This window comes from Silurus aristotelis (assembly GCF_946808225.1).
Source record: "Silurus aristotelis genome assembly, chromosome: 9".
Lineage (NCBI taxonomy): Eukaryota > Metazoa > Chordata > Actinopteri > Siluriformes > Siluridae > Silurus > Silurus aristotelis.
Window position 1 is genome coordinate 18,398,215 of NC_139582.1, and position 27,440 is coordinate 18,425,654.

General features: G+C 39.6%; 1 protein-coding gene across 3 annotated transcripts; it reads right to left on the reverse strand.

Annotated features, from left to right (window-relative positions):
- syne3 (spectrin repeat containing, nuclear envelope family member 3) lies at window positions 1–27,200 on the reverse strand. 3 transcript variants are annotated; one of them, XM_083549645.1, is made up of 20 exons: window positions 27,024–27,194; window positions 23,312–23,470; window positions 19,405–19,577; window positions 17,737–18,046; window positions 17,056–17,211; window positions 16,464–16,808; window positions 15,706–15,842; window positions 15,067–15,241; window positions 13,344–13,526; window positions 12,155–12,298; window positions 11,635–11,769; window positions 10,245–10,406; window positions 9,802–9,974; window positions 8,733–9,291; window positions 8,400–8,543; window positions 7,743–7,916; window positions 7,543–7,584; window positions 3,045–3,605; window positions 2,469–2,923; window positions 112–2,397 (listed from the first exon to the last, which is right to left on the reverse strand). In XM_083549645.1, the coding sequence occupies exons 2-18, from the start codon at window positions 23,453–23,455 to the stop codon at window positions 3,417–3,419; spliced, it is 3,345 nt and encodes a 1,114-aa protein (XP_083405771.1). In that variant the 5' UTR covers window positions 23,456–23,470; window positions 27,024–27,194; the 3' UTR covers window positions 112–2,397; window positions 2,469–2,923; window positions 3,045–3,416. The 3 variants fall into 3 exon arrangements, with proteins under 3 accessions (XP_083405770.1, XP_083405771.1, XP_083405772.1); XM_083549644.1 differs by having other exon boundaries at window positions 1–2,397; window positions 2,469–3,605; window positions 27,024–27,200; XM_083549646.1 differs by lacking the exons at window positions 112–2,397; window positions 2,469–2,923; window positions 3,045–3,605 and adding an exon at window positions 4,845–5,030.
- Between the last annotated feature and the right edge of the window lie 240 nt (window positions 27,201–27,440).

Sequence of the window (27,440 nt, forward strand, 5' to 3'; positions counted from 1 at the left end):
TTTTGTTTTTATTTGTAGTGTTTTTTTGGTGCATTAATAGAACTGCCACACGACTGATACCAGTTTCTCGTTTGTATCCTTAATTTTGAAATGGTAGAAACGCTTGATTACTTTTTTTTTTTGTTCTGACAATCTGCTTGACGAACTGATGATTTAACCGTAGAAATTAATTCTATAGAAATTAATTCTATAGCAAATCTTTAGCTGAGCAAACAATGTGTACGTCAAACAGCAGCAGTTGTATAAATGTCCGTGTAAAATGTTGCAAAAAAAAAAAAAAATTAATTAAAAAAAATTATAAATAAAAAAAAAAGGGGGGGGGGGACTTCAGAAAAGTTCCAGGTGACTTTACAGATTCTTCAAGACGAAGTTTTTTTTTGTTTTTTTTTGCATAACACAGTCTAAAAGATAAATAAAACGTCGCTGTTTTTCTGAGGCAAGACAGATTGTTTTTAACACTGCTTTTAAATAAAAAAAAAAAACCACCTGAGCTTCCTGCAAATCTCCTTGAAAAACACGCTCACACACATACAAACACAGACGTGCACACGTCAGCAGGCTTTCAGGCCACGCCCCCTTTACGTCGTTCGATGCAGTATAAAAGCATGTAATCCAAGTCGTACAGAACAGTTCTGATGATCGACAAAAAAAAAAAAATAAGCTGCTCGAAACAATGGACCACTACAATGGGACTCGAATGGGGTAACTACATTTGGTTGCTGTGGCCAAAAAAAACAAAAAAATAACAAAACAAAAAAAAAACAATAAATAAAAATACAAAAAAATACACGAGGAAATTCTTGTCATCCTGGGTTTTTTTTCACTCCGTCGCCTGGACCTTTCAGAACTTCAAATACCTCAGTCAAACAAATACATTTACAAAAATATCAGATTTTCACGCAAACGGTGACCTCGATATGTCTTCGTAGTGGTTAATAACACACAGTTACACATAACGGTCATGATATCACACTACCTTCATTCTTGTGTGCCAGAACAAAGTAAACAACAAAATAATTCAAAACATAAAAAAATAAAAATAATAATTTGCCCTAGCTTGTTATTAAGTTGCTAAAATAGTGGTAGTGTGTGCTAGCTACATTACCTCATACGTCAGCAAGCAAGCTAGATACTATCGCTAAATAAAAGCGTCAGAACTGCGAGTTAGATAACGTTTTTAGCTAGCTAGCTAGATTTTTGGTTACGTATTGTTTTCTCTTTGGATGCTACTTAAGTTGCGAATGAACACGTTCGGAGTACATGATGTTCATTTAACACAAGGGGGCGAATTTTTACCTCAGATTTCGATATAATTTTTATGTCCCAACATACCACATGAATTTTCTGTACGAGTCGTACATGCGCATGCTATTAATTGCGCTGATTTTGATGTACTGACTGTCGAGAGCAAGACCTCTATTCAAATTACACCACAGGCATCAAACACAAAAAGTACAACTTCTTAGCGACAAGAAATTAGCAGGCGTGACAAACTTTGATATCGGGGCCTGACGTTGTGTTTGATCAAGCAGTGTGTTTTCTTTTGTAAAATAATGCATAGTAAAAGGTCGATCTTTGGTTCTTCTGCTACTGATTTCATTTTTTTTTTATAAAATATTTACAAGGGCATACGAAGCAAAAATTGTAGCGTTAAATGGAAATTAGCATACAGTATATATACTATACGGACAAAAGTTTGTGGACACCTGCGCATTAGATTGTTATGTGTTGTTTAATCCTCCCATTCCACATTGAGTCACCAGGTACTGTTAGAAGAAGCTCCACACTCTTCTAGGAAGATGTTCCACTAAATTTGCGGTGATTTCTGGTCATTCAGCAACAAGGGTGTTAGTAAAGTCAGGAACTGATGGTGTTGTTGAGGTGAGGACCCCTGGGAGATCAGAGGTCAATAGCAGGTCACTCCAGATCTTCCATAGCAACCAATATAAACTATATCTTCATGGAGCAGGTTTTGTGGACAGGAGCATTGTCATGGTGGAACAGGTTTGGGTTTTGTAGTTTAAGTAAAGTCAGGTGTCCCAATACAATTATCCATATAGTGTCTTAATTATATAAAGGAGCAAACAAAAGTTAAGGGCCTTGCTCAAGGGCCCAACAATGGCATCATTATGGTGCGGTGGGATTTAGACCTACAATCTTCCAATCACAAGTCCAACATCTCTTCCACTGAGCTACCACATTACCCGTACCTAATGAGCCACGGAGGGACATTAATACAGTAATGATGAACAGAATATTGCAAACACACACTCGGGTTTTTCTACGGCGCAGTAGAACAGAACCATCCATGCAATCGCTTTTTCATGTATTATAATAAGACCGTGCAACAGCTCGAATCGTGAGAAACAGGTTCCCAACGTCAAAGCCAGCCTCCCACTCACACAAACACACACACACACACACACACACACACACACACACACACACACACACACACACACACACACACACACACACACACACAGAGAGTTCTGCTGGGCCCAGCAGAGTGTGAAATATGATGCTACAGTAACTGATCTCAGATTCATGCAGTGCGTCTTGTTTTCTGATTCTGTTTTTTTTCTCCCGCAATGGGGATATGACACCTTCATATAATAATATTAATAATAATAATAATAAATATACGTATTGATGTTTCGGTGTCTGAAATTATCTTCATTGTGCTGGAGTGTGTGTGGGTGTGTGTGTTGGTGTTGTGTGGGTGTGTGTTTAGCTGGACGGAGCTTGATGATGTAACAGCTCACATTTTAATGTGGATCAGAGTGCATAAATCTGTGTAGGTGTGTAAATGTGTGTGTGTGTTAATATGGACTGGGATTGATGCTGAAGGATGTTTCCCCTACAAAGAGAAATTTTCATTGTGTGTGTGTGTGTTCGTATACATGCATGCATAACTGTATGTCTGTGTGTGTAGCCATTCAAATGTTTCCATAGTCATGATATTTGGTTTTGTATTTATAGCTGTGTGTGTGTGTGTGTGTGTGTGTGTGTGTGTGTGTGTGTACATGCATGAATAACTGTACGTCTGTTTGAATGCAGCCATTTGAATGTTTCCATAGCCATAAATTATTATTTTTTCATGCATCGCTGTGTATATGTGTGTACAGGTATGTATATGCGTGTGTACATGTATAGCAGTGTGTGTGTGTGTGTGTGTGTATTTATAGCTATGCATATGCATGTATAAGTAGCTGTGTGTGTACGTGTTTACAGTTAGGTTTGTGCGCATGTGTAGCTATGCTTGCGTATGTTTGAGTGTGTGTGTGTGTGTGTGTGTGTGAATATACGTGAACATGTAAATACTTATGTTCGTACCTCCATGTATGGCTTTGTGTATATGTGTGCATAACATTGCCTTTGTGTGTGTATGTAGAGCTGTGTGTAAATGTGCGTGTTTAGGTGGGTGGTGGGCCATGGTAGCGCAGCATGATGTTGAAGGAGCGGGCGAAGTTGTTGGACAGCGAGCAGCTCGTGCCCTCGTCCATCAGGGGCAGGAGGAAGGCGAAGAGCAGCAGTGCAAGGAGCAGCAGCTGCAGAGGGAGAGCCACGCGACACACGCGGTACAGGAACCCGCAGCAGCTCTCCTGCCGAAAACACACACACACATAAGTCCTCTGAAATAATAAGACCAAACAATTTTGCCCACATTCATGACACATCAATCAACATACACTATCTGAGCAAAAGTTTGTGGACACCTTACCAAGATTAGTATGTTATTTTTTGAACATCTTATTCCACATTTAGTCCCCATTCCCAGTTATAACAGGCTCCACACTTCTGAGATGTTGTTCCACAAGGGTGTTAATAAAATCGGATACTGATGTAGGTGAGATGAGGAGGCTTAGGGTGTCCAATTCGCTTAGTAGGGTTAAAATCAGAGCCCTATAACAGGAGATCTTCCACTGCAGCCCATGTAAATCATATCTTCATGGAGCTGGCTTTGTGCACTGGTTTAGTTCTTGTAGTTCAAGCGGAAGGAAAACGGAATGCTACAGCATCCAAAGATGTCACATACAGCCGTCTGTCTTCAACGGTTTGGAGAAGAATCAAATATACGGCTGGAAAAATTCTAATTCTGTTCATGTAGTCTCGTTACCTATAGAAATCAGGATCTGCTTGTTCTCATAAACACCATGTTTATGTTTTTCTGTGACTCATAAGCCTTCAGTAAATAAATGCACACATTCAAATAGAGCATGAAGACAGCGCTTAGAAATCCTGTACTGCTTCGGAATGATGCAAGAAGCAGAACCACCCACACCTGTTAACAGAGAGCAAAGCGCAGCCTCGGATCGCCCCCGCCCTCCCATGTACCATCTATGCAGAAGATCACAGGCGTGCTCAGCGTGTGGGAGATTTCAGATATAAAGCCAGTGCGCCTTGTGAGTGGGAGTGGGAGAGTGGGAAGATGAGAAGAGAAAATCTTTTCCTCCTCGGGTCTAGTCGGCTTCTAATCGGCGAGTTCGCTGTAATTACAGCCTCTGATTGCGACTGACACAAAACACAGCCAATGGATACGGTGAGGCTGTTATACTGCGAATGAGCTCAAAAAACGAGAAATTCAATCAATAATAAAATTATACACACACAAACAATATTGCCGAAAGTATCCATGTTTAATATGATGTTGGCCCTTTGCAGCTAGAACAGCATCAACTCATCTGGAAAGGATTTCCACAAGGTTTAGGAGTGTGTTCATTTAAATTTGTGGCGATTTGTCCAGTAGCGCATTTGTCAGGTCATACATTGATGTTTTGGACAAGAAGGCCTGGATCACAGTCTTAATTTATCCCGAAGGTGTTTTATCCGGCCAGTCGAGTTCTTCCTCACCAAACTCACTCATCCATGTCTTTATATACGTTGCTTTGTGCACTGGTGTGCAGTCATGTAGGAACAGGAACGGGTCGTTCCCACAAAGTTGGGAGCATGAATTTGTCCAAAAATGTCTTGGTACACTGAAGCATTAAGAGTTCTTTCACTGGAACCAAGGGGCCGAAGCCCAACTCCTGAAAAACAAGCCCACATCATAATCCCCCCTCGCTGCCTTTCACGATGACTATTAAACAGGAACACAACAACATTTTTAGCAACAACAAACGTTCTCCAGCAAGTAAAAGCACATCTCGATTGGTCAAAATAAAATCAAAAATCCCGCCTTTAACTATTATAGAATAAATAATGACTACATCATACATTGTCTTGAGTGAAGCACGGTGGTGGTAGTGTTAGCACTGGCATCTGTATTATAGGTTATTTTGTGTATATATAAAAAATAATCGATAAGGAAAAGACACGATAGTCACCAGGACAATCATGTGCATGATTGTCCTGGTGACTATCGTGTCTTTTCCTTATCGATTATTTTTTATATATACACAAAATTATTATTTTTTTTTTTATCAAAATCTGGCAACCTCTGACAAGAGGTTTTAACTTTAACTCTGTGCAGAGTTAAAGTTAAAACCTCTTGTCAGAGGTTGCCAGATTTTGATAAAAAAAAAAAAAAATCTCCTAGCAATTTAAGGAGTCCATTTACATGTACAGCATTTGGCAGATGCGTTTATCCAGAGTGACTTACAACAGAGCAGTTGAGGGTTAAGGGCCTTGCTCAAGGGCCCAGCAGTTTAAAATTGTTTTATTTTTTGGAGAAAAAGCTCTATGCACAGGTGTTACATTGGGTTAGAACCCTAGAACTTTTATAAGAGAACAGATGCTCTCACATACTGCCCTCAAATTGCATTTAATGCAGTCTTTTACTTCTAAAGCACTGATCAGTGGCCCTGCTTCTCCTCCAGGTCCTCAGAGAGACCGAGCAGATGGAAAGACAGAGGGAGACCGAGGTGTGAAACAAGGTGCAAATCCTAAGAATTCTCAGAAACGAGCCAAAAAACGCCTGCAGAGAGAGACGTCACTCAGGTTTCAGAAACTCGCAGCGTCCCACGGAGCCTGGAAATTAAATTTGTACTTGTTGATCGAAGCTCATAAGCCGAGCGGCGTCGCGTTTCGATCTCCGCGGATAGGAGAAGTCAAAGCACTTCGTTTGAACAACAAAACCAAACCCGAACTTGTTTTTTTTTAATCCGTAAAATGCAACTTGAATGGAGGAAACGTGTCGAGGCAGAACGGGAAAGAAGGCAAAAGATCTTAAGAGAATCCAGTCGGTGATGAGTATAAGAAAGTTTTCACAAGTACTGGAATCTGGAAGTTTGTTCTTTTGTATTGGAAACAGAACGTGATATTGGTTTAAGACTTATCCAGGAATTCGTTGTTTTTGGCGTCTGGTCTCGATTTTCTGTCTCATGTTACTAATCTAGACATTTTTGTCACGTTTTTGGATCTCCTGCGTTTATAATTGAGGCTACATCTACAGTAATCCGGATCAATTTGCTGGTTCCCCGAAAATCGCTCGTCTACACCGAAACGCTCACGTCCCTGTACTGCGCATGAGCCAATCGTAAGCCGCTTCAACCTGCGCCATTTTTCGTCTGATGTTTGTGTGCTTTCCGGCTTCTAAACATTGCGGCGAGTATACCTTCACTTTCCGCCATTTTCACTTTATAGTGTTTTTGTTCTTAATAATTAACAAAAATTTTTTTCTTATTTACATGCCGTTCAATACCGAGCTCTGTAAGCGTTATTTAGAGGGTAAACAGACGTCTGGAGTGATATCTATCGTGGCATGACCTGCCCAGTCGCTGCACCTAAATCCTATTGAACTGCTCTGGGATGAACTGGATCACAAGAAATCTCCAACTACTGAAGAACACCTTTGGCGGGTTTTGGGTAGTATTTCAGCTGAACGCTCGGAGAAACTTTTCGGATGCTAAGAGTATAAAAAGCTGTTTTCCTAATTGAGGATTTTTGCAATAAAAATCTGTGCAATCATATTTGTTGTTTATAAATACTGTTAAATTGGCCATGAAAAAAATTTGCATGTGTCTCTCAAAAACCAGAGCCAAATGATCGCAAACTTTTAACAATGTACATGTAATTCCTTTCAGTGTTTTATTACTTTAGCAACAATTTAAATGTATTAAAAGTACAGTAGAATTTGTTTGTGAAATGTCGAGATTGTTTTTTTTAACGAATTAAAATGCGAGGTTACTGTATATTCTCACCCAAAAACAACTGGTTTCCTATAGAGTCTGGTTCAAAGGTTTTAAAGTGAATGCCCCGGTGACGTGGAATGGCTGAGAGAATCACTGAAAGCTTTCGCTGTTTGAATTTATGGCACTTATAAATAACTATAATTGAGTACAGCGATTTTGGCATTGGCTTCTGCAATACTTAAATACATTGCATTTTTGTACACACAAAACAGCAGGGGCGTTTATCCACTTATCCCAACTAATGCCTGGAAGAATTCGCCTTAGAAAGACTCGTCGGTGAAATGTGTGAACCGTCCTTAAGCCTGCTTCACTTCATCATCAGGGATCTATGCGGCCAGAAAAGTCAGGTGTCCCGATACTTTTGTCTATATACTGTCTCTATGGATTGAGAAGTACAAAAAAAAAATACCTTTCCAGACCGGACGAGCTCCTCCTGCTGGATTCTCTCACCCTGGAAAAAAAGGGTAAAAGCAAATGATCAGTGTCAAGGGCGCCTCCCTGTGGCTGATCACAGCGTTGATAAGCTTTTGCTTAAATGTGCCTATAATACCTCCTAATATAAAAACGTGCTTTAAAAAAAAAAAAAAAAACCCTCCCTCCTCCCAGTACCTGGAGTGCGATCGGCGCTTTGACGCTTTCGGCATCCTTCAGTTTGGATTTATAAAGCATCCATCTGTAACGCAGCTCCTCCAGGTCCATATCCTCAGGTCCTGCTTCAGCCTGCCAGGAGCTGAGCAGCTGCTGGAACTGAGCTTGACCCCACGCCACGCCAGCACGCAGGTCCTACAGGCAAACACACACACACAAATACATCATAATACACTTCCTTATCATTTCTTTTAAATAACTGTCACTCTTTTAACCGAAATAAGTGATTTAAAAACAGAATTTGGTGTCTGGAAATATGCTGAAAAACTCCGCCCCTTTTTCCTCTACGACTTATAATTCAGATGAAGTTGAATTCAATTAAAACGTCTGAAATTGTTTTGTAGTTTTTTTTAAGATTTGGTTTTCCTTCTTCTTTTCTGGAACGCCAGATGGAGCTCTTAAAGGTCGCGCCATATAACGCTCTCCGTTTCCTAACCGCTCCCCCCCCCGCTGAGCAACTTCACATGCCATGCGGACCACTAAAGCCTGGCATCAAACAAACCCAGGATTCAGAGTAAACATAAAAGTTTATTCAGGAGAAGAGAGAGAGAGAGAGAGAGAGAGAGAGAGAGAGAGAGAGAGAGAGAGAGAGAGAGAGAGAAGAAGGCGGTTCGCAACCTTGAGTGCGTTCCGTCTTATCTTCAGTTCTTTGGTGCTCAGAGCGCTTTGGTTCATGATCCTCGCGAGTCTCTCGTTTTCTCTGCCCAGCCAGGCGTCGAACTCCTCTCTCCGAGATTTCCAGTCGGATCTGCGCTCTCTTACCTGCGACACACACACACACACACACACACACACACACACAGACACACAGACACACAGACACACAGACACACAGACACACACACACACAGACACACACACACACAGACACACACACAGACACACACACCGCTGAAAAACCCGAACGCTGTTAGTGATACAAGTCCGAACCATTACAAGGGGATCCCTGACCTGTTTGGGGTCTGTGAAACCGTGAGCCGAAGCCACTGAAACGTGCGTAAACGCAGACACCTGTTTCGGTCGAACGTCTGCATTTGATGAATCGCCTGCATAGTGGCCTTCGTTCAGCACTTTGACCATTTCTCCTCCGGATGAGTGCTCTTCAACCCATTCCCTCGTTCTCCCTCGATTCCCGGGTCCACCTCCCGCCCCGTGGGCGTGTCCTCTACCTTTCTGCTCTCCAATATTCTGAAATCCACGTCCCACTGCAACCGAGTCCACTTCATCAACCAATCCCGAATGGCCTCTCGTTTCCCGTCTCCAGACACCCTGGATTCCACCCGGGCGGCTGAACTCGCCGTCCTCCGTTTGAGACGCGTCGTCCTGTCTGGGGACCGATTTCCCGAAAGCCTTCGCTCTGCCCGATCCTCCATCCGTCTGCGAGCCCTCAGAAATCTGAAGGTCGACCTCGAATCCTGAGCGATCTTCAGGTCTGAGTTGGATTGTGGATCCGCCACTTCCCTCCAGCAAATCGGACGCGTCGCCTGAGGCACCGTGTCCGTTCAGGAGTCTGAAAGGAAGAACGGCGCACGATATATTCATGTTATACTTATTAAAATAGAATAATAGAATAAAGTCGAAATATTATGAGAATAAAGTTGAAATTACGAGAATAAAATCGAAATTTTAAGAGAACAAAGTCGAAATTGCGAAAATAAAATTGGAATATTACAAGATCAAAGTCGAAATTATAAAGTCGAAATATTTCGAAAATAAAATCTTCGCAATCATTGCAGTCAGCTGGGGGACGACGTGTTGTGGCAAAAAGACTTTATTCTTGTACTGCTGCGACTTCTCGTAAATTTTGACTTTACTCTTAAAATATTTTGATTCGATTCTCATAATCCTACGACTTTATTCCCGTATGTTTGACTTTTTCCCCTCAAAATATTTCTGACTTTAATCTGGTCATCTTAGATTTTTATTTTTATTTTAACGTAGCGCTAAAATGCCATCATAAGAATCAAAGTCATGTTTAAGAGTCAATGTAATTTACCCACAATCCCATACAGGGCCTCACCTGTACAGGTTCAGACTGAGCGCATGAAGAGCCATCCAGGACTCCCGCAGGCGCCGGAGGTCACGCTGAATGTGAACTCCGCCCTCCTCTGAGGTTTTCTGCAGAACGCCATGTCCCTGCGCCTCGGCCCTGTGCAGCTGCAGCTCCTTTTCGGGAAACTCGCCCAGCGCCCTCTACAGGAGCAAGAGAGACACAACAGAAGTGGCCTGAGCGTGATGGGATTCTATTAATTGAATTTCTTCTTTAAGATAACAATGCGCATCCGAACTTGGAAAATAATAGGGTTTTTTTATATTTATAGGCATATTTATATTAAAGGAGTTCAATAGGGTTGAGGTCAGAGCTCTATAGCAACAGATCTTCTACTCCACCTCATATAAAGCATAGGGGTATCGTCGTGCTGGAAGCAGGTTTGGGCCTCGAAGATGTGATTCGAACGTTACCTCTGCTTCGTGACGCCGGTTTTCCACGCTCCACTCTCCGTTCGCTCCTCGGAACGACTCAAGTTTCTGACGCATGACCATCAGCCATTTCTCCATGTTCAGGAGAGTGTCATGGAAACTCTCATGCTCCGAAATGCTCTTCTCGCTTTCGTTCGCCTTCACCTGATAAAGACAGACGCACAAGTCCTTCCAATTACAAAATCTAGTCAGGGATTGTGTGTGTAATGAATGCAACTTGTAGGCATGTCAGCATTTCTGACACTCTGGTTATATAATATAAGGAAAATGAATCGAGGAACCAAAATGCGTATTCTTGAAATGTCTAATATCTGAAAAAATGCCCGGCACCGCCTAGTGGTCAAATATTATCGGGGCCAGTTAAATCAGGGGTCCCCAAACAGTTTTCTGTGAGGGCCACGTAATTTTTTCCCTTCTCTAATTCTTCTTCAAAGAGCATTATTACTATCATAATATCATTTATTCATATTCATCGCTATTGTTATCAAAACATTCGCTTACATACACATAATTGGTGTGTGAATCTAACAAATAATCAGGCAATGTTAAAAAAAAAAAAAAAAAAAACAACACTCGAAGTAAAATAGTACTGAACATAAAACAAAAGAAAGAAATAGCAATGAATCTTAAAAAATTTTCTAAATGAAATAAATATGAATATATTCATTAATAAACTTTATTATATAATAAACAGATTATAAATAATAAATATAATATAGCGCTCTTCGTGCAGCACGCAGTCCCTTGTGTAAAATCAAACGCACTTCAGAAATTCGCCTCTAGAGGCCGCTCTCGTAATGACAACAAATTTTTGACTGAAAGCAAACCTCTACGATCAAATACAGATATGAGTAAACAATGACTTTTTTAAAACACGTCTCTGTTCCAAATGTGGAATGAATGTAGTAGTTCTGGTGAAGTAAAAGAAAGACACCAATTAATGATACTTTGTACTGCAGTCTGTACCAACAAAAACAGGATTCTCCACAAGATCAAATCAAGACGTCCTTGGGGCTTTAATTAATCTTAGATTTCGCTCCAGACTGTGAACACGTCGAGCCTTTTGCGGGTTTCGCTCTGAGAACGTAGAAACGGCTGCTTTCACAGTCGCTTTGTTCAATAAGTAAACATCTCATTCACTGAGCCAAACTCCTCAGGCCAAAAATAAGCACAGCTTGATCGTGGGTTTCACCATCACCACCATCATCATCATCATCATCAAAGCACAGCAGGAGGTAAGGTATACGCAACCCTCACAGAATTACTTACAGCCTGGAAGTCTGAAGCGGAAAGAGTTCAAGGAAACACTTAAAAAAAAAAAAAAAAAAAAAGAAAAAAAAAAAAAAAAAAAGAAAATATCATTCCTACTTACCCGAACGGATTTATAGAGCAGCTTCCAGTCTGAGGAAAGACGCTCGAACTTGGACCTGTTAGCAGGGCTGGACGAGACGAGCGTCTCCAGGGCGGTGATGTGAGCCTCACAGTCTTCTAGATCTTTCTTAAGGATCTGCCGATATAAAGTCCTTATATGGTCGTTATATGGTCCTTTCAAAAATCCAGACTTTTCTAGACTCAAATACGCAGACTTTGAAGATTTAAAAGACCAATATTTAACATCTGAAATAATAGTTTGAAATTCCAGCTATTACATGCGTTAAGTTACAATCTCTGATGTATGCCAGAGTCAGAATCTCACACAAACACACACACACACACACACACACACACACACACACACCAATACTAATCCGGACCTGTAAATCGCTCAAATCAATCTCCATAGTTGTAGTTTTTATTTTCCAAAATGCGTAGGAACCCTGCCTGTTGCAGCTCCATAGATCTGAATGGAATAAGATTTGGTTCTGTAGATGGAACCTGAACCTGGGGCTCACCTTCAGTTGGTCAGCCTGACTTTTCTTAGCCAGGATATCAGGTTGGAGTCCGTCTGCTGTGTGAAATCTTTCCTTTATAGACAGGAGCTTCTGGTGAATAGAGTCGTGAGCATCGCCAAAGTTCTTGGTGGTTGATATTAATTCCTGAGAGGGGAATAATAATAATAAAAAAAAATCTATTTTAAAACATGAAGTGCTAATTAATAATAAACATTTATAGTAGCAATACTTTTTACGTGTGGTTCTAGGAACTACAGTTAGCGGAGCGTCACAGTGGCTACTCGCTTTTTCTTCTTCTTCTTCTTCTCCTTCCGGCTTCTTCCATTAGGGGTCGCCACAGCGGATCATCCTTCTCCATACCCCCCCCCCCCCCTCCACCACATCCATCAACCTCCTCCTTGGTCTTCCTCTTTTCCTCCTTGTACTCTTCTACAGATATCCCCCATGTCCCTCCTCTGCACACGTCAAAATCACACCTCTTTCATCTCGTCAAAACGTCCTGCATGCGCTGTCCCTCTAATAAACTCATTTCTAATCCTGTGTATCCTCAAATGAAAATCTTTACTGTGGCTACTCTCTCCGTAGCCAAACACGATTTGTAGTGCATTGAAAACGTGCGGAACTCCCACCACTTCCGTTTTTACGAAAGCCCACAATACGGATTCTTATACGTTTCATGTCCAGCTTCGAGTCTCTTAAAAGGAGAAATTCCGGACAATTTTGCAAATATCGCGGAAATGAATGAATGAATGAAGGATGGAAGGAATGAAGACATTCGTAAAAAAAAAAAAAAAAGTGCGCTGAAATAAGTAGAACAGTTAAGTAGATCATATTTTTGGAAAATGAAATATTAAACCCACACACACTTATATACACACCTGTATTACCCAAACGGGGTCTAAAAAAAAACTATTGAATTTTTTCCATTTGTTTAATTTTATTTAAGCGATTTAATTTGTGCCAAATGAATCGATTACTCAATTTAATCAGTATAATAAAGTGTTTTGCATTCATTCCAATTATTCTTTTTATATTTTTTATATTATAAAATATAATTTTTTGATATTTTAGCCACCCCCCCCCCCCACCCCCACCACACACACATTTACTCCGCTATGTTGCCATTCCTTCGTGACTCGTCTGACGTGTATGGATTTTGCTCCGAGGAAACACAGCTGGATTGACGCACCTGCAGTCGAAGTCTCCTTTGCAGAAGTTGGCTGTGAAGCTGTTCTCGCTTCCTCATGTCTGCACTGAGCTCCTCCAGCAGGGCCCGGGCTTTCTCCTCACCAAACACGGCGCTCAGCAGGTCGGCTTTCACCTGCAGCAAGCTGAGTCTCTCCTGCAGCTGCACGCTGTCTTTCAGCAGCTTCTACAAAGCGATGGGAAGGAGGGGAAGAAAACAAAAAACGAGCACTCAAACTCCAAGTGCACGCATCATGTTTGAACTTTTCAACCTATTGACCGCTTAGTATATACTGCAGATGAACAGAAAAGGCAGCGAGAGAGCTAGACAGACGAACGGGTTAAAGTTCAAGTAGACAGGAAGCAAAGGTTAATTCCATCCGCACCAACAAAAAAGAAAATACGATAAAAAAAATTTATAAATCAAATACGTTTGATAAGGAGAATAAATTACAGAACGAACAGCTTCCAAACTTCACTCAGGTGCAGAATATAAAGTGCATCCACTAGGGGGCAGCAGACGCACAATAAAGGAATATACAAAATCAAATACAAATTAATAATAAAAAAAGATATAAAGCTATATAACAGGGGTCCCCAAACTCTTTTCTGTGAGGTCACAATTTTTTCCTTCCTTTAATGAGACGCCTGTAATGGAAAATAACGGTCCTAGATGACTGCTTGTGTTAATGTGGAGATTTTATAATATGAAATGTATTTATTCTGCCTCCTAATGCAAGATTAGTTTATAATGTTGTTCCGCCACATACAGACAAATGAGCAGCACTTTATAAGAGATATATCACCTATTAAACGAGCATTATGACTATCATAATGACATTTTTGCATATTCATTGCTATTGAAATCAACACATTTACTTACTCAGCATATTGTTGGTGGGTGAATCTAATGAATAGTTACGCTACGTTAATAACTAGTGGTCGAGCGATAGTGAATTTTACCGATACCAGTGGCTAGGTCGGATCGTTCTTGCAAAAAATGATTAATCATCTGATATTTATATATTTAAAATATATACTGGATAAAAATACAAACATAAAACTCTATGTAAAATAGTGGTAAACTTTATAAAAAAAAAAAAAAAAAAAAACTGAATTATAAAAATAAACTAGAAATTAATATATTAACTCATAAATATTATTAAATATTAAAAACATTATAAATAATAAATATAATGTAGCGCTCTCCGTGCAGCGAGCAGTCTCACGTGTAAAAACTCCCGTCACGATAGTAAACCGGAAGCTGGGAAAACGATCCATATTTATTTTTGACGATAATTCCAGAAATCAGTCAATGGGTGCAGTAGTTTCCGGGCTGCGATTTTTTACCCTTGCATTATTTTTATTTTTTTTTTTTCACTCAGTAAGGGATAAAATTAAGTGAAGTACAATACTTCAAACAAAACATCCTTAAGTAAAATTAGTTTTTAAATAACTACTTGAAAAAGTAGTACACTAAAAATACTCCTCAATTACAGTATAATTTGTTACTTGCAGGCTGAAGTTTGGGGACTGTATAAACTATATAAATGTTTTCATTACTACACGATGCAAATAATAATCGGATGGATATGATGCGTAAATATCCCTTTATTCATTTCATTTTGAGATTTTGAGACCCGAAGTCGAATCGAATTCCAAGGATTTGCAGCATTGAAAGCTTTAGATGTGTGACGAGCATCAAAACAGATCTTGCGCTTATTTACCTCGATATTCTGCACGAGCAAAGCGACGTGGGCGAAGTCTGTGACTTCAGCCGAGTTGTCGAGCACCTGAGACGCCTGCTGACTCCAATGACTGAAGGCATGCAGGGGATCCTGAAGGAGCTGCTTTAGGGCCGTTTCGCTTTCCGAGCACAGTCGGCACGTACGTCCTTTTACACTGAAACACACACCAAGGGACATAAAACGCAGGCGGGTATGGGGGCAAATTGTTTGTATGGGCTGGCATGTGGGCAAATTGGGAAATTAAAGACCATTATAAACAGAACTAGCTGAGAATTGAAGCCTTTTGAAGAGTGATTTTCTTTGCCGTACAGTATTTCTTGTCTGTGTGTGTGTGTGTGTGTGTGTGTGTGTGTGTGTGTGTGTGTGTGTGTGTGTGTGTGTGTAAAAGACACATTCAAGTGTAAACGCTGCTCCCAGGTGTGTACACACCTGCACCTAATTCTTTTGGCTGCGTTCCACCGATGAATGATGGCCTGTGAACCATGTGAGCACTTTGTAAAACCACATGATGTGTAAACAGCTTGTGTATCGTCTGCTCTGTTTGGGAATCGTGTATGGCTCTCCTTTCGTGTGCACTGGCAGGAAATCGTGTGTTGTATCGTGTCGGCTATGACTCACCTCCGATACTCTTTTAGCACCGTCAGGACTTCATCGGCAACTTCCCGGGAATCGTGTGGGAAGCGGTAGAGCTCCTTCAGCTGGACTTTAAGGAGCTCGACCCGAGGCTCTTCGGCCGAGAGGACGGTCCTCGCGTCCTGCCGCATGAGACGGACACAAAACTAAGCAAGAACTCTCAAACTGTTTTCATCTCAGAACTGTGACCACGTGAAATAGAGGTCGACCAATTGATCGGAACGATTTTTGGACTTTTTTGATTTTTTATTAATACAACAAAATTGTATTTGGACTAATGAAAGAAAAAAGCTATCTGTGAAAGAAGCTCTGTGACTATCTGTAGCAGTGGAAAAAAAAGGCGTGGCTCAAATGCCCATCAGTATAAATCAGTGTGACAGTTATAGCCTCTGGCTATAACTGAAGAAGGCATGGTTTCTGTGCCCATCAGTACCACGGACAGAGACATGTCCTTTGTGCCCATTAGCGGCCCTAAAGAAGGCGTGGCTTCTGTGCACATGAGCCCCAGTAAAGGAGAGTGAAAGAAGAAATGTAAATAGTGAACATCCTCTGGAACCTGCTTTACCATTCAACTAACACCTCTAGTGAAATTCCGCTGAATGAGGTATGATTATCAGTCACTCCCTGGTCAGGAATTTACCCGAGGTGTTTTTTGCTACTCCAGAATCACTGCCACACAAGTATGCAGACTATGTTCTACTAAACAGCATGTTGTCTTGTGGTCATGACGGTTTAAAACTCACTGTAAAGCTCTTCCACTGAGCCACCATGTTCTCCTCGGTCCTCTCTCCATCCCTATTCTCCAGGCGCAGGCTCATTTCGTGCACGAGCACTCGAAGCTTCTTGATGCCCTCCTCCAGTTCTTCGCGCCGGCCCTGGTACTCTCTCTGGGCGTCCATAGAGCTCTTCAGATCGGCGTGGATGTCCATCAGTGTCTGCCGCAGCTGCTGCCATGCCAGTCGCAGATGTTCCACCTCCTCCCTGATTAGCTCGGCTCCGGCGGGCGACGTGTTAGCTTTCACAGCCTCGACCTGGTCTTCGATGTTCAGCAGCGACTCTTCTTTAAGGACCACGCTGGTATCCAGGCGCTGGAAAAGAGCGTGAGATCAGAATGGGAATTAAAACGTGCGGAATTTTCATGTATTTACATGTATTTAATCCCTTTTTTATAATTCGTGTGTTACTATAGTGACGAGAACCCAAAAGTAATGAATGAGCGCTATTCTCAGCCAGCGTGACTCATTTCCCTTTGAGAATTAATAAATAAATAAATCTCCTTGGGAACATCAATGCAAACCGTCGCCGTTTTCCCCGCATAAGTGGGTTATAGAGTACCTTCAGGGCTTGCACACGCTCCTCCGAGACGTCCTCTACCTCCTGGAAGAGAGTCACTTCTTCTGTTTTCGACACCAACCACTTTTGGAAGTCGCGAACGCCGTTTTGGTGCCGCTGGTGCTCCTCTGCCACCTTCTCCACCAGCGCAAGCCTCTCCTGCGGATCAGAAGAAACAATCAGACGCATTCAGATGTTTGTTTACAAAAAGGTTTTTATGTTTTTATGCACTAAACCATGAAGAATGTCACACAAAGTATATAATACGCACAACAACATTTTTTTTCTTAACGAAAGCAAGCATGAAAGCGGCGATGTGCTAGAAAAACCTGTTCAGACACGCAAAAAAAAAAAAAAAAAAAGGCACAGTTGAAGGACAGGACCAGACTTTTTCTAGCATTCCAGGAGTTTCAAAAGTGAATAGAAAGCAGAAAGTACTCTACAGTTTATTTCATAAACACACCTCAGGCGGTGGACACTATCATTCTTTTAGTTTTTTCTCTGAAGAGGATAAGACAAAAAAAATAAACTACGCTTGTCATTCGCACCAGGAAAAAAAAATCCCTCTGTCCTGAAATCACAGAGTACAGTTCAAAAAAAATTAAAAACTACACTGGAGACTCCTTTATTTGTATTTCATCCCACTATCTATCACGTTCCTTGAACGTCACGCTCACGTATTACCTCTGCCCTGGTGCGGATGTCATTGTACGCCTCTTGCAGTGCGTTCTGAGCGCCCTCGTCCACGCTGGGGTCCTGGGTGCGGTTGTACAGGGTGGACGCCTCATCCAGCAGGCGCTCCAGCAGCTGTTCCTTGGCCTTCAAGTCGCTGCAGATGACGCGGTGATGCTCCAGCTGCCACAGCTTTTCCCGCAGACCCAGCTGCAGCTCTAGCTGAGGCTCCACCACACGCTGCACCTTCACCAGCCACATGTTGAACTCCTCGTAAGCCTTCAGGTACTCGTTCCAGTGCAGCCACACCCACTCGATACGGCTGAAAAGCAATGGAAAGCTTATTTGACCCGTACTGCATCTCAGTGGAGATCATAGACAACTTGTAATGATATATTCGAACCACGAGCAGGTTCAAGGTTCAACTCCACATGATGTAGATTAGATGTAAAGTACTGGGACACCAGGGCTTCAACCCGCTTTATGTGGTTCTTCCTCCAAAGTTGGAGGCACAACTTTCAATTGATCTAGGAGACCCGAACCTGTTCCAGCATGAGAAACCCAGCTCCATGAAGATGTGGGTTGGAGTGGAGGATCTCCTGCTACAAAACTATAAACCATAAACACCTTGATGAATGGGAGTGCTGACCACACCCCAGGTCTCCTGACCCTCACCTACATCAGTGCCTGGCTTTACTAACACCCTTGTGGCTGAGCACAAATCTCCACAAATATCTAGTGGAACATCTTCCCTGAAGAGTGGAGGTTATTATAACTGTAAATTGGCCCTCGAAGTGGAATTGCTGTTGCTGTTTTGCGCAACATTTTGTGCATATGTTTACAAGTACACTCTTGTGTATGGTTACAGTAGACTTGTATGATATATATAATTTTTTTATTTAAATGCACACTGGTTGGCGCTATTTTTTGCATTTGTCCTGCACTGTTGTGTATTGTCTGTTTGCAATGTCTTTTGTCATGCACCGTTTGCACTTTATATGGCTGGGACCAACTTTAGTCCTTAGCTCTATGTTGTGTGTGTGTGTGTGTGTGTGTGTGTGTGTGTGTGTGTGTGTGTGTGTGTGTGTGTGTGTGTGTGTGTGTGTGTGTGTGTGTTTAAAACCAGTTAAGTAGATCATATCTTTAGACACACACACACACACACACACACACACACACACACACACACACACACACACACACACACACACACACACACACACACACACACACACACACACAGAGCCAAACATGGTTCGAACTCTAATATAACTCTAATATCACTTTGGATCAGTTTGAATACGAGGTTCAAATTATTTGGACTTTTTTAATAAACAGTATTAATTTAAAAGTGATCAAAACTGTATAATTAATTAGATTTATTTATTTACTTATTTAGTGAAACTGATTAGATTGAATTATACACAGTAAGTGCACTCTGTGGGAGAGGACAGATTTAAATTATAATTACATAATTATTCATTATAAAATCTGGTATTATTATTATGGCGCTGTAGAAATCTAGGCACCAAAAGTAATTATAATTATAATAATGATAAAAAAAACAAACAAAAAAACAAAACAAAAAAAACCCCACACATTTATACCAAAAGCAGCATTCCAGGGTTCCTGGTCTAATCTTTCGAGATTATTTTTTAACCCTACATCAAATGTCCATACCTGTGGCAGTGGATGATGTAGGTGGACGTCTCCTCCCAGAGGGTCTTTAACTCCTTAAGTTTGAGGTGAGTCTGGTTCTTCAGCTCCTCGTCTCCGTTCTTGAGCAGAGCGTCTGCGGCCACCAGGACCACGTCCACTTTCATACGGCCCTCCTGCTCCGACTCGTGGATTTTCTTGGGGGCAAAGCATTAGCACATTCATTAAACCCGCATGCAGGGGATGGATCTTTTAATATTCAGTTAATACATATTAAAACATGCAAAGAGCAAACGCTGCATCTCCCATATGGAATAAAAGATAAGCCTAAAGCCCCGTAATCTGCTAATCAAGTCCCGAAGGTGCGGAGAACAACTCGGTGCCAACGCGGTGGTCACGTGGTCGGGTGGGAATGAAAGGAGCGATTATTTCTGCGGCCTATTTTCACATCACAGCGTGAGAAAGTCAAGTATAATAAGTTCGAGTCTTGTAGAGGTCGGGGTTTCAAGCAGGCGGAATTGTGAGGATTATAGGATTAACACCATAATTGATAAATTTAAATACGAGGAAAATGAGTTATCCCAAAAATTAAAAAAAATTTTAACATAAAGAAAACACTGCACAGTGCGTTTAACTTTTTTTGTTTTTTTCAAATCATTTTAAATTGGGTTTTATATTTCTATAAATGATGTTTTTATTTACATATTTCCATTTGCATTTGATCGATTAATCGGCAGAATAATCGATTACAAAAATAATATATATATTAAAAAAATTAAATATATATATATATATATATATATATATATATAAGAGGTGCACAGATAGCAGTTGTTCTGTGATCCGCACGCATCACTGTGTCGGCACACACGGGAACTGCCGATTAATTGCTATTTTTTTTTGTATCTTTATTGCAGAATGAAAGACGTTTTTTTTCCTGCCGATATTGTTGACTGCACAGAGAAGTCATGCGTTAACAACGGCTAGCAGAGGGGAGCAGAAGAACTTGAAAATCCTGAAATACGGGCATCTTTCCGTCTAAAATGAAAACGGCCAAGATAGTACCCATTTTTAAAAGTGGAGATAAACATCAATTTACAAACTACAGGCCAATCTCATTACTTTCACAATTTTCCAAAATTTTAGAAAAGTTATATGTTATAAGACTTGATGATTATCTCAATAAATTTAACATTATTTCAGATTATCAATTTGGTTTCAGGGCAAATAGAGCAACCTCAATTGCAGTCATTGAACTGGTTGAGGAGATATCTACAGCGTTTGACAATGGAGAGTACACTGTCGGTGTCTTTATTGATTTGAGCAAGGCATTTGATACTATTGATCATAATTACCTGTTGGCTAAAGTAGAACGATATGGTATAAGAGGTATTGCCCATGATTGGTTGAGAGATTATCTTAGTGGCAGAGATCAATATGTACATATAAACAACTTTGACTCTGAAAGAACAAATATAACGCATGGAGTGCCACAGGGCTCTATACTGGGGCCAAAGCTGTTTATAATGTACATAAATGATGTTCCAAAGGTATTAACAAAGTTAAATTGTATCTTGTTTGCCGATGATACTAGTCTCTATTGCTCTGGACAAAATTTAGATTTTCTTTTGAAGATAGTGGAAAAAGAGCTTACCAAATTAAAAACTTGGTTTGACTATAACAAACTATCAATGAATTTGAATAAAACTAAATATATTATTTTTGGAAATCGAAAAATTGAGGAACCAATAATCATATAGAAATTGAGAGAGTGTGTAATACAAAATTTTTGGGTATCTATGTTGATGATAAACTCAATTGGAAATTACACAAATTATTTAAAGACAAAAATATCTAAAACTATTGGTATAATGTGTAAAATAAAATCATTGATAAATCAAAATTCATTATATTTATTATACAATTCGCTCATTCTTCCGTACTTAAACTATTGTGTGGAAATATGGGGGAATAATTATAAATCTATTATCAAACCTATCTTCATATTGCAGAAGAAGGCTATTAGAATTGTTAACAGAGTTGATTATTACGCCCCAACTAACCCATTGTTTATTAAAATGAATGCATTAAAATTACAGGATTTGGTTGATCTAAGCACAGCTGTAATGGTGTATAAGGTTCACAATCTTAAGCTCCCAGTCTATATTCAGGAGAGGTTTAAGCTAAGAGAGACTCGATATAATTTGAGAGGAATCGGGGTCTATAAAAAAAATAAAGTTAGGACCAATACTAAAGCGAGGTGTTTCTCAGTTAGAGGAGTCAATCTATGGAATAGTCTGGAGGACAAAATAAAACAATCTATATCAATAAAGGTGTTCAAAAAAAAATTCAAATTAAATGTGATTGGTAGTTATATTGCATTAGAATGATATTGTTCAGTTTAGTTTAAAGATCATTAAAACTAGTAGAAGGCCGGTGTATTATGTAATGATATATGGCAGTATTAGGGTAATGTAATGTTTAGAGGTAAATAGACAAGGTGATTTGTGTAATGTTATTAGTAATGGATTATATTTGAAAAATATTTTTATTTGATCTGTATGAGCTGTTCATATATAGCTGGTAATATTCTTACATCTGTTATCACTTTGCTGTTTTCTGATTACTGTTGCCTCATGTTGGGTATTTAAAATGGTTTTGTAAATAGGGTTAGGCATTAATAAGTGTTTCACTTCAGCCTAAACCCCTTCAGTCATTGCTGTACTATAAAAAATCTGTTTGTGTATGATGTTATGTTTAAATGACTGAAGAAAAAAAACTAACTAACTAAAACTAAAATAATTTCCTGGCTTTTTAAAATAATAATCTGAAAAAAAAGTTATATTTGTCTCCTCCCCTTTTCTTGGTTAGGTTAAAAAACCATTGGTTGATCTGTTGCGCTGCTTATACTCCTGACCATGTGCTTTTTTTTCATTCCATTACACAATTGGTCCCGTTTTTTGCTTATAATAATCGTGGAAGATTCAGACACAAGTAGCGTACAGGCACTGGTGTAGGTGCGGTGAGGCATCACTAAGAGTCGGAAAAACATTATCAGCACTCGCTATGTGTTTTACTGAACGATCCGATACCTACAGCTGAATCCTCGAAATTAATACTGATCTTTTTGAAATATTATTGAAATCCTTGAACCTGGAAAAAAAAGTTAAAGAAACTAACAAAAGTTCCAGCATGAGTTTAAGCTGCCAAAATGTATGTCTGAGAGACAGATTGATTGATGAAATTACAGCTCAGGGAATCAGGCATTCAGAAGACCACATTTTTTATTATAAGAAAAAAAAGAAAAAAAAAAAGGGGAATTGTGAAGCCACGATACGAGTCCGGGTTAAAACCCAGGATTTTTTTTTATTTTTGTATAACTGATGAATAAACCTAAAAAATTGATTAGACTTCGACAGGTCCTGAGTCAGTTTTTTTTTTTTCTTCCCTACGACCCGCTGTGATGGTAATGGTGTCTGACTGCTGCTCTGTGAGACCGTGTTTCTTACCCACTGTGCAGGAACTTATATAATCCTTCCCTAAACTATATGTTCTTCCTGTATAGTGCAGTTTGGTGAGTCATAGAAAGTCGTGCTGCGCCAAAAACCACGAGTGTAGTTGAGAATCGGAGCCTTTAATCGAATGCCTTGAATTATTACGTTTGATGGAATGAATAAGATTAAGATCGCCTCTAGAGGCGAATCACTGACGCCGCGTGCCGCACGGAGAGAGCTATATTATATTTATTTATCTATATATTAACATTTAAATGCTTTTAATAAAGTTTGGTACTATTTTACCCGACTGTTATGTTTGTGTTTTTATGCAGTATCTATTTGTAAAAATTTATTAAATTACAACGATCCAACCTAGCTATCGATAAAATCAATTTTCTTTTTAGATTATAAGGAGTCCATGTTTAAAAACTCACCTCCGTCTCTCGCAGCCGGGCCTCCAGAGCCGCTCGGGGTCCGTCTGTGTTGTCATTGATCTTGAGTCTTTCCTGGACGGCCTGCATCCATGCCTGCGCGTCCTCCCAACTCTCCCTGAACTCATTCTGCTCCTGCTGGGTCATGGGCGTGACCGGCACCTGCACGCAACACGTTCAAAAAAAATGAATCATTCTTCTGATTCATTTGCTGCTTTGAAATTGTTTCATTTTACACTCTGTCTATTTATCCAAATATCTGACTCTGTATCCAGTTGATTCTTCTCATGCATTTGCTATGCAATGGCTCTACGTGACATAAAACGCAGTTCCTGTTACTACAAAAACACACAGTTTTTATTCTGCAGTTGTGCTCTGGAATGAGAAACGGGATGTCTGAAATTAAATCTATTTCCTGAGTGAGTCACTTTCTCCCACCGCAGTCTCACAGTTCCTGAAGCCGGCTGTGTGAGGAGGAGGAGCAGAAGACCACAAGAACCTATACTGCTCCAAATGGATCGAGTTTGTCTCGGTGTGAGCTACGTGAAAATCTTCAAAATACAGCCAAAAATATTTTTAAGGGAAAAATGACTAATATTTTTTTTAAAAATGCCTGTATATCAACTAATATCCTTTAAAACATGCATAAATCGAGAAAATATTTCACAGTCTGGATTTCAGATATAACATTTATATCATGTTATGTTTAAATAATATAATTTTTTGATTATTATTATTAATTTTAAACTGGCTGTTAAAGTAGAATCTCATATTAAGGACTTTTTATTTTTTACTAAATAAATCTATAAAAAATATGACTGCAATGCTGGCAGTTGGTGAGCAAATCTACTGTTTGATAGTCCAATAATATATAAAATATAAAATTTTATTTTACAACCCTGATGTGCACATAATGTGCCATATTGTGCCTGCGAAAAATGTTACCTCTCCCTTTCATGGTTTTTGAGATACTTGCTTTTCTATGCATTCTAAGGCAATAACACACTAGAATTGGACAGTGAATGACTGGAAAAAAGTTTTGTTGAGTTTAAATGGGACAGAAGGATTTTTTTAATTGGGGATGTTTTGGAGCAGGGAATGTTGGAGACTTATTCGGGGTGAAAGGAACCAACATGGCAACCATTTCATACTTTAACACCCTGCAATTCCATCTGGACTTTGGCTAACTGGAGTGTTATTAGTCATGGAACGTCCTGCCCAGTCACCACACCCAAATCCTATTAATCTGCTCTGGGATGAACTGGATCACAAGAAGGAAATCTCCAACTAGTGAAGAACATCTTTAGCGAGTTTTACAGCAAAGTAAACGAACTGTCCGGGTGCTGTGAAGTGTGTGAAGCTGTTTTTCATGCTATTTTTCAAATGGAATAAAGTGAAAATTTTTATTCAAAAAGTTACATTTACGAGTTTGCTGCACGGAAACAAAGGAACGTGCACGTGTGTCTCAAACACCATATAAGACACCACAAAAAAAACCCTTACACAGAAAAGCAATTAACCCCTTCTGACCAATCAGAATGAAGAATTCAATAGCACTGTGGTGGAAAAGAGTGAAAATGACGCTACTACATTTTGCTTTGAGACTTTATTCCACGTGTGTGTGTGTGTGTGTGTGTGTGTGTGTGTGTGTGTGTGTGTGTGTGTGTGTGTGTAAGACTTGCAAATGGCAACGATACGACGGTGTAAGACATTTTACGTAATTAACATAATTCTATCTTTTTGTTGGACAAGCATCATAGATTTAAAAACTTTGATATAAACAACGTTTTTTTTTACTCGTGTGAGGGGTTTGTGTGTTCAGCCTGCGATTCATATGCAAATACTCTGCACTCGTCACTTTTGCTTTGCATCAGACAGTTTAAAAATAGGAAGTGGGGAAAAAAATCAATCAATCAATTATTTATAAACAAATCCTGATGAGTTTTAAAGAGTTGACAAATTGTTCTGTATAAACTAATACTAATAAGGATTCATTTGCTGATAAAGAAGAGAGAACAGAAAAGAAAGGAATAAAGAAATCAAAGAATAATAAATGTGGGCGGAGCTAACAAACCATGCGAGGTTTGAAAACAACTGCCGCAGTGCTGCAACAACTATCGATAAAATCGTCAACGAATGCAGTTATCAATTAGTTGGGCTGCTCAAGTTACTGGTTAAGGCAACATAACAGCAGGAAAACGCGTGCGTCGCAAGTCATCCCAGGCATGGGAGCATTTTATACTAAACGCAACAAAGAAGACTGTAACCTTGTGCAAAGTGGAGCTTGTGCGGCACGAGCACATGAAAAGAAAAACACACTGGTGTCGCGGATGAAGGCGAAACATCGGCACGTTAAACTTTTATAATTTAACAAAGTGCTATTGTGAAAACTCGCGAGCATCAAGTTGCACAGTCAGCAACTTTTCCAGCATTTTTAAATGTCGTATTATTTACATGCCGTACATATACTACAGTAATATTAGTATAATTAATATAATTGCAAAATATGTTTGATCTTATTTGACAATAATTTGGTGATATATTGATATTACTGATATATTGTGTAATATATATATATATATTGATATACACACACACACACACACACACACACACACACACACACAGTGTATTCGGAAAGTATTAAAACCCCCTGTGTGTCATTCCAAATCATGTCCAATCAATAAACTTTTCCAAAGGTGGACTCGAATCAAGGTGTAGAAACATCTCAGCAACGAGGAATGAAAAAACAAAAACTCATTTCTTTACTCGGATATTAAAAAAAAAAATACATAAAAAAAATCCACCAAAAATAATTTTTAATCATTAAACATGTCTTACTGATGCACCAAGTCTCAAAACAAGCACCAAAATCCGGCCACATCCGGCAATTAATACCGTCCGTGTGGAAAACATAACAAAAGTTCAGTTTGGTGTCCTGATGATTTGCTTAATTTAAAACATCGTAATTATTGTTTTCACTAATAATAAACATACATTTGCATCCATATTTGTCCATGCCCATTTTGTATAGTGTAGTAAAAACTTGAAAAGTATTCATTTAGAACAGATTTAGAAAAAAAGTGTGTTCATCGCAACTTAATCGCACAATTTTATCTGCATATTTCTTATGTATATATCATTATATATACACATACAAATAACAAAAATATATAGACAAAAATAAATAGTCCAAATTTGAATGATTACGATAATATCACAAAACCGTGATAGTGTTTTCATACATATCGCGATATTCGCTAAATCGTACCACCCTTCATACGGTTCAGCAGTAGCAACGATCACGAAAAAAGCAGATGTTCTAAAGTGTATTATGCGGTTAAATGTTATTGAAACGACTACTTCTTATCTCCATTCCAGATGTTTTGCATAACAGTTAAAGGAGGGGATGATGATGATGATGATGATGATGATGATGATAATAATTATAATGATAATAACCAAATCATAACGAATCTCTGCTTCTACTTCAGGGCGGTTTAGAGATTATCCTGAGTATGAACATTTTGATACTGGTTTTAATACAGGAAACAAATAAATGAACAAGTCGTGAAAACAGTATTGTAAACAGAGCACGCAAACTTTGTACGGAGACCCAAACAAACACGGTGTATGTAGTAGAGGCTCCTACACATCCATGCGGCCACTAATCCCAATCCCCACGCAGATAAACCCGACTAAATGACTTACTTACCGCTAATTGTGCATCTGAAACGCGAAATACAGCGTCCACGGAGTGATTCCGAAGTGCAGAAGTTGTCCACGAAGAGCAAAACAGAAGGAAGCAGCAGGAGGAGCAACAGCAGCTACTGTATTACTGCAGCCTCACTGTCACCCAACCGAGCCGTCCCTCAGAGCCTGGACTGCGCATGCGCCACGGCTTCACGCATGCGCTCTAAACATTTCGACCGTTCGCGACCTTTTACTGCACGATCCGATTCCTCGAGGTGTATATCGATATCGATACATCGAAACGTCGATATATTTGAAATGTTATTGAAATATAATTGAAACACTTCAACAAAGTAGACTTACATTTTTTGACTGTTCATTCAAATGTATTATCTTTCAGAAAAAAAACTGTCCCTTTAATTTTTTTTTTATTAATTTA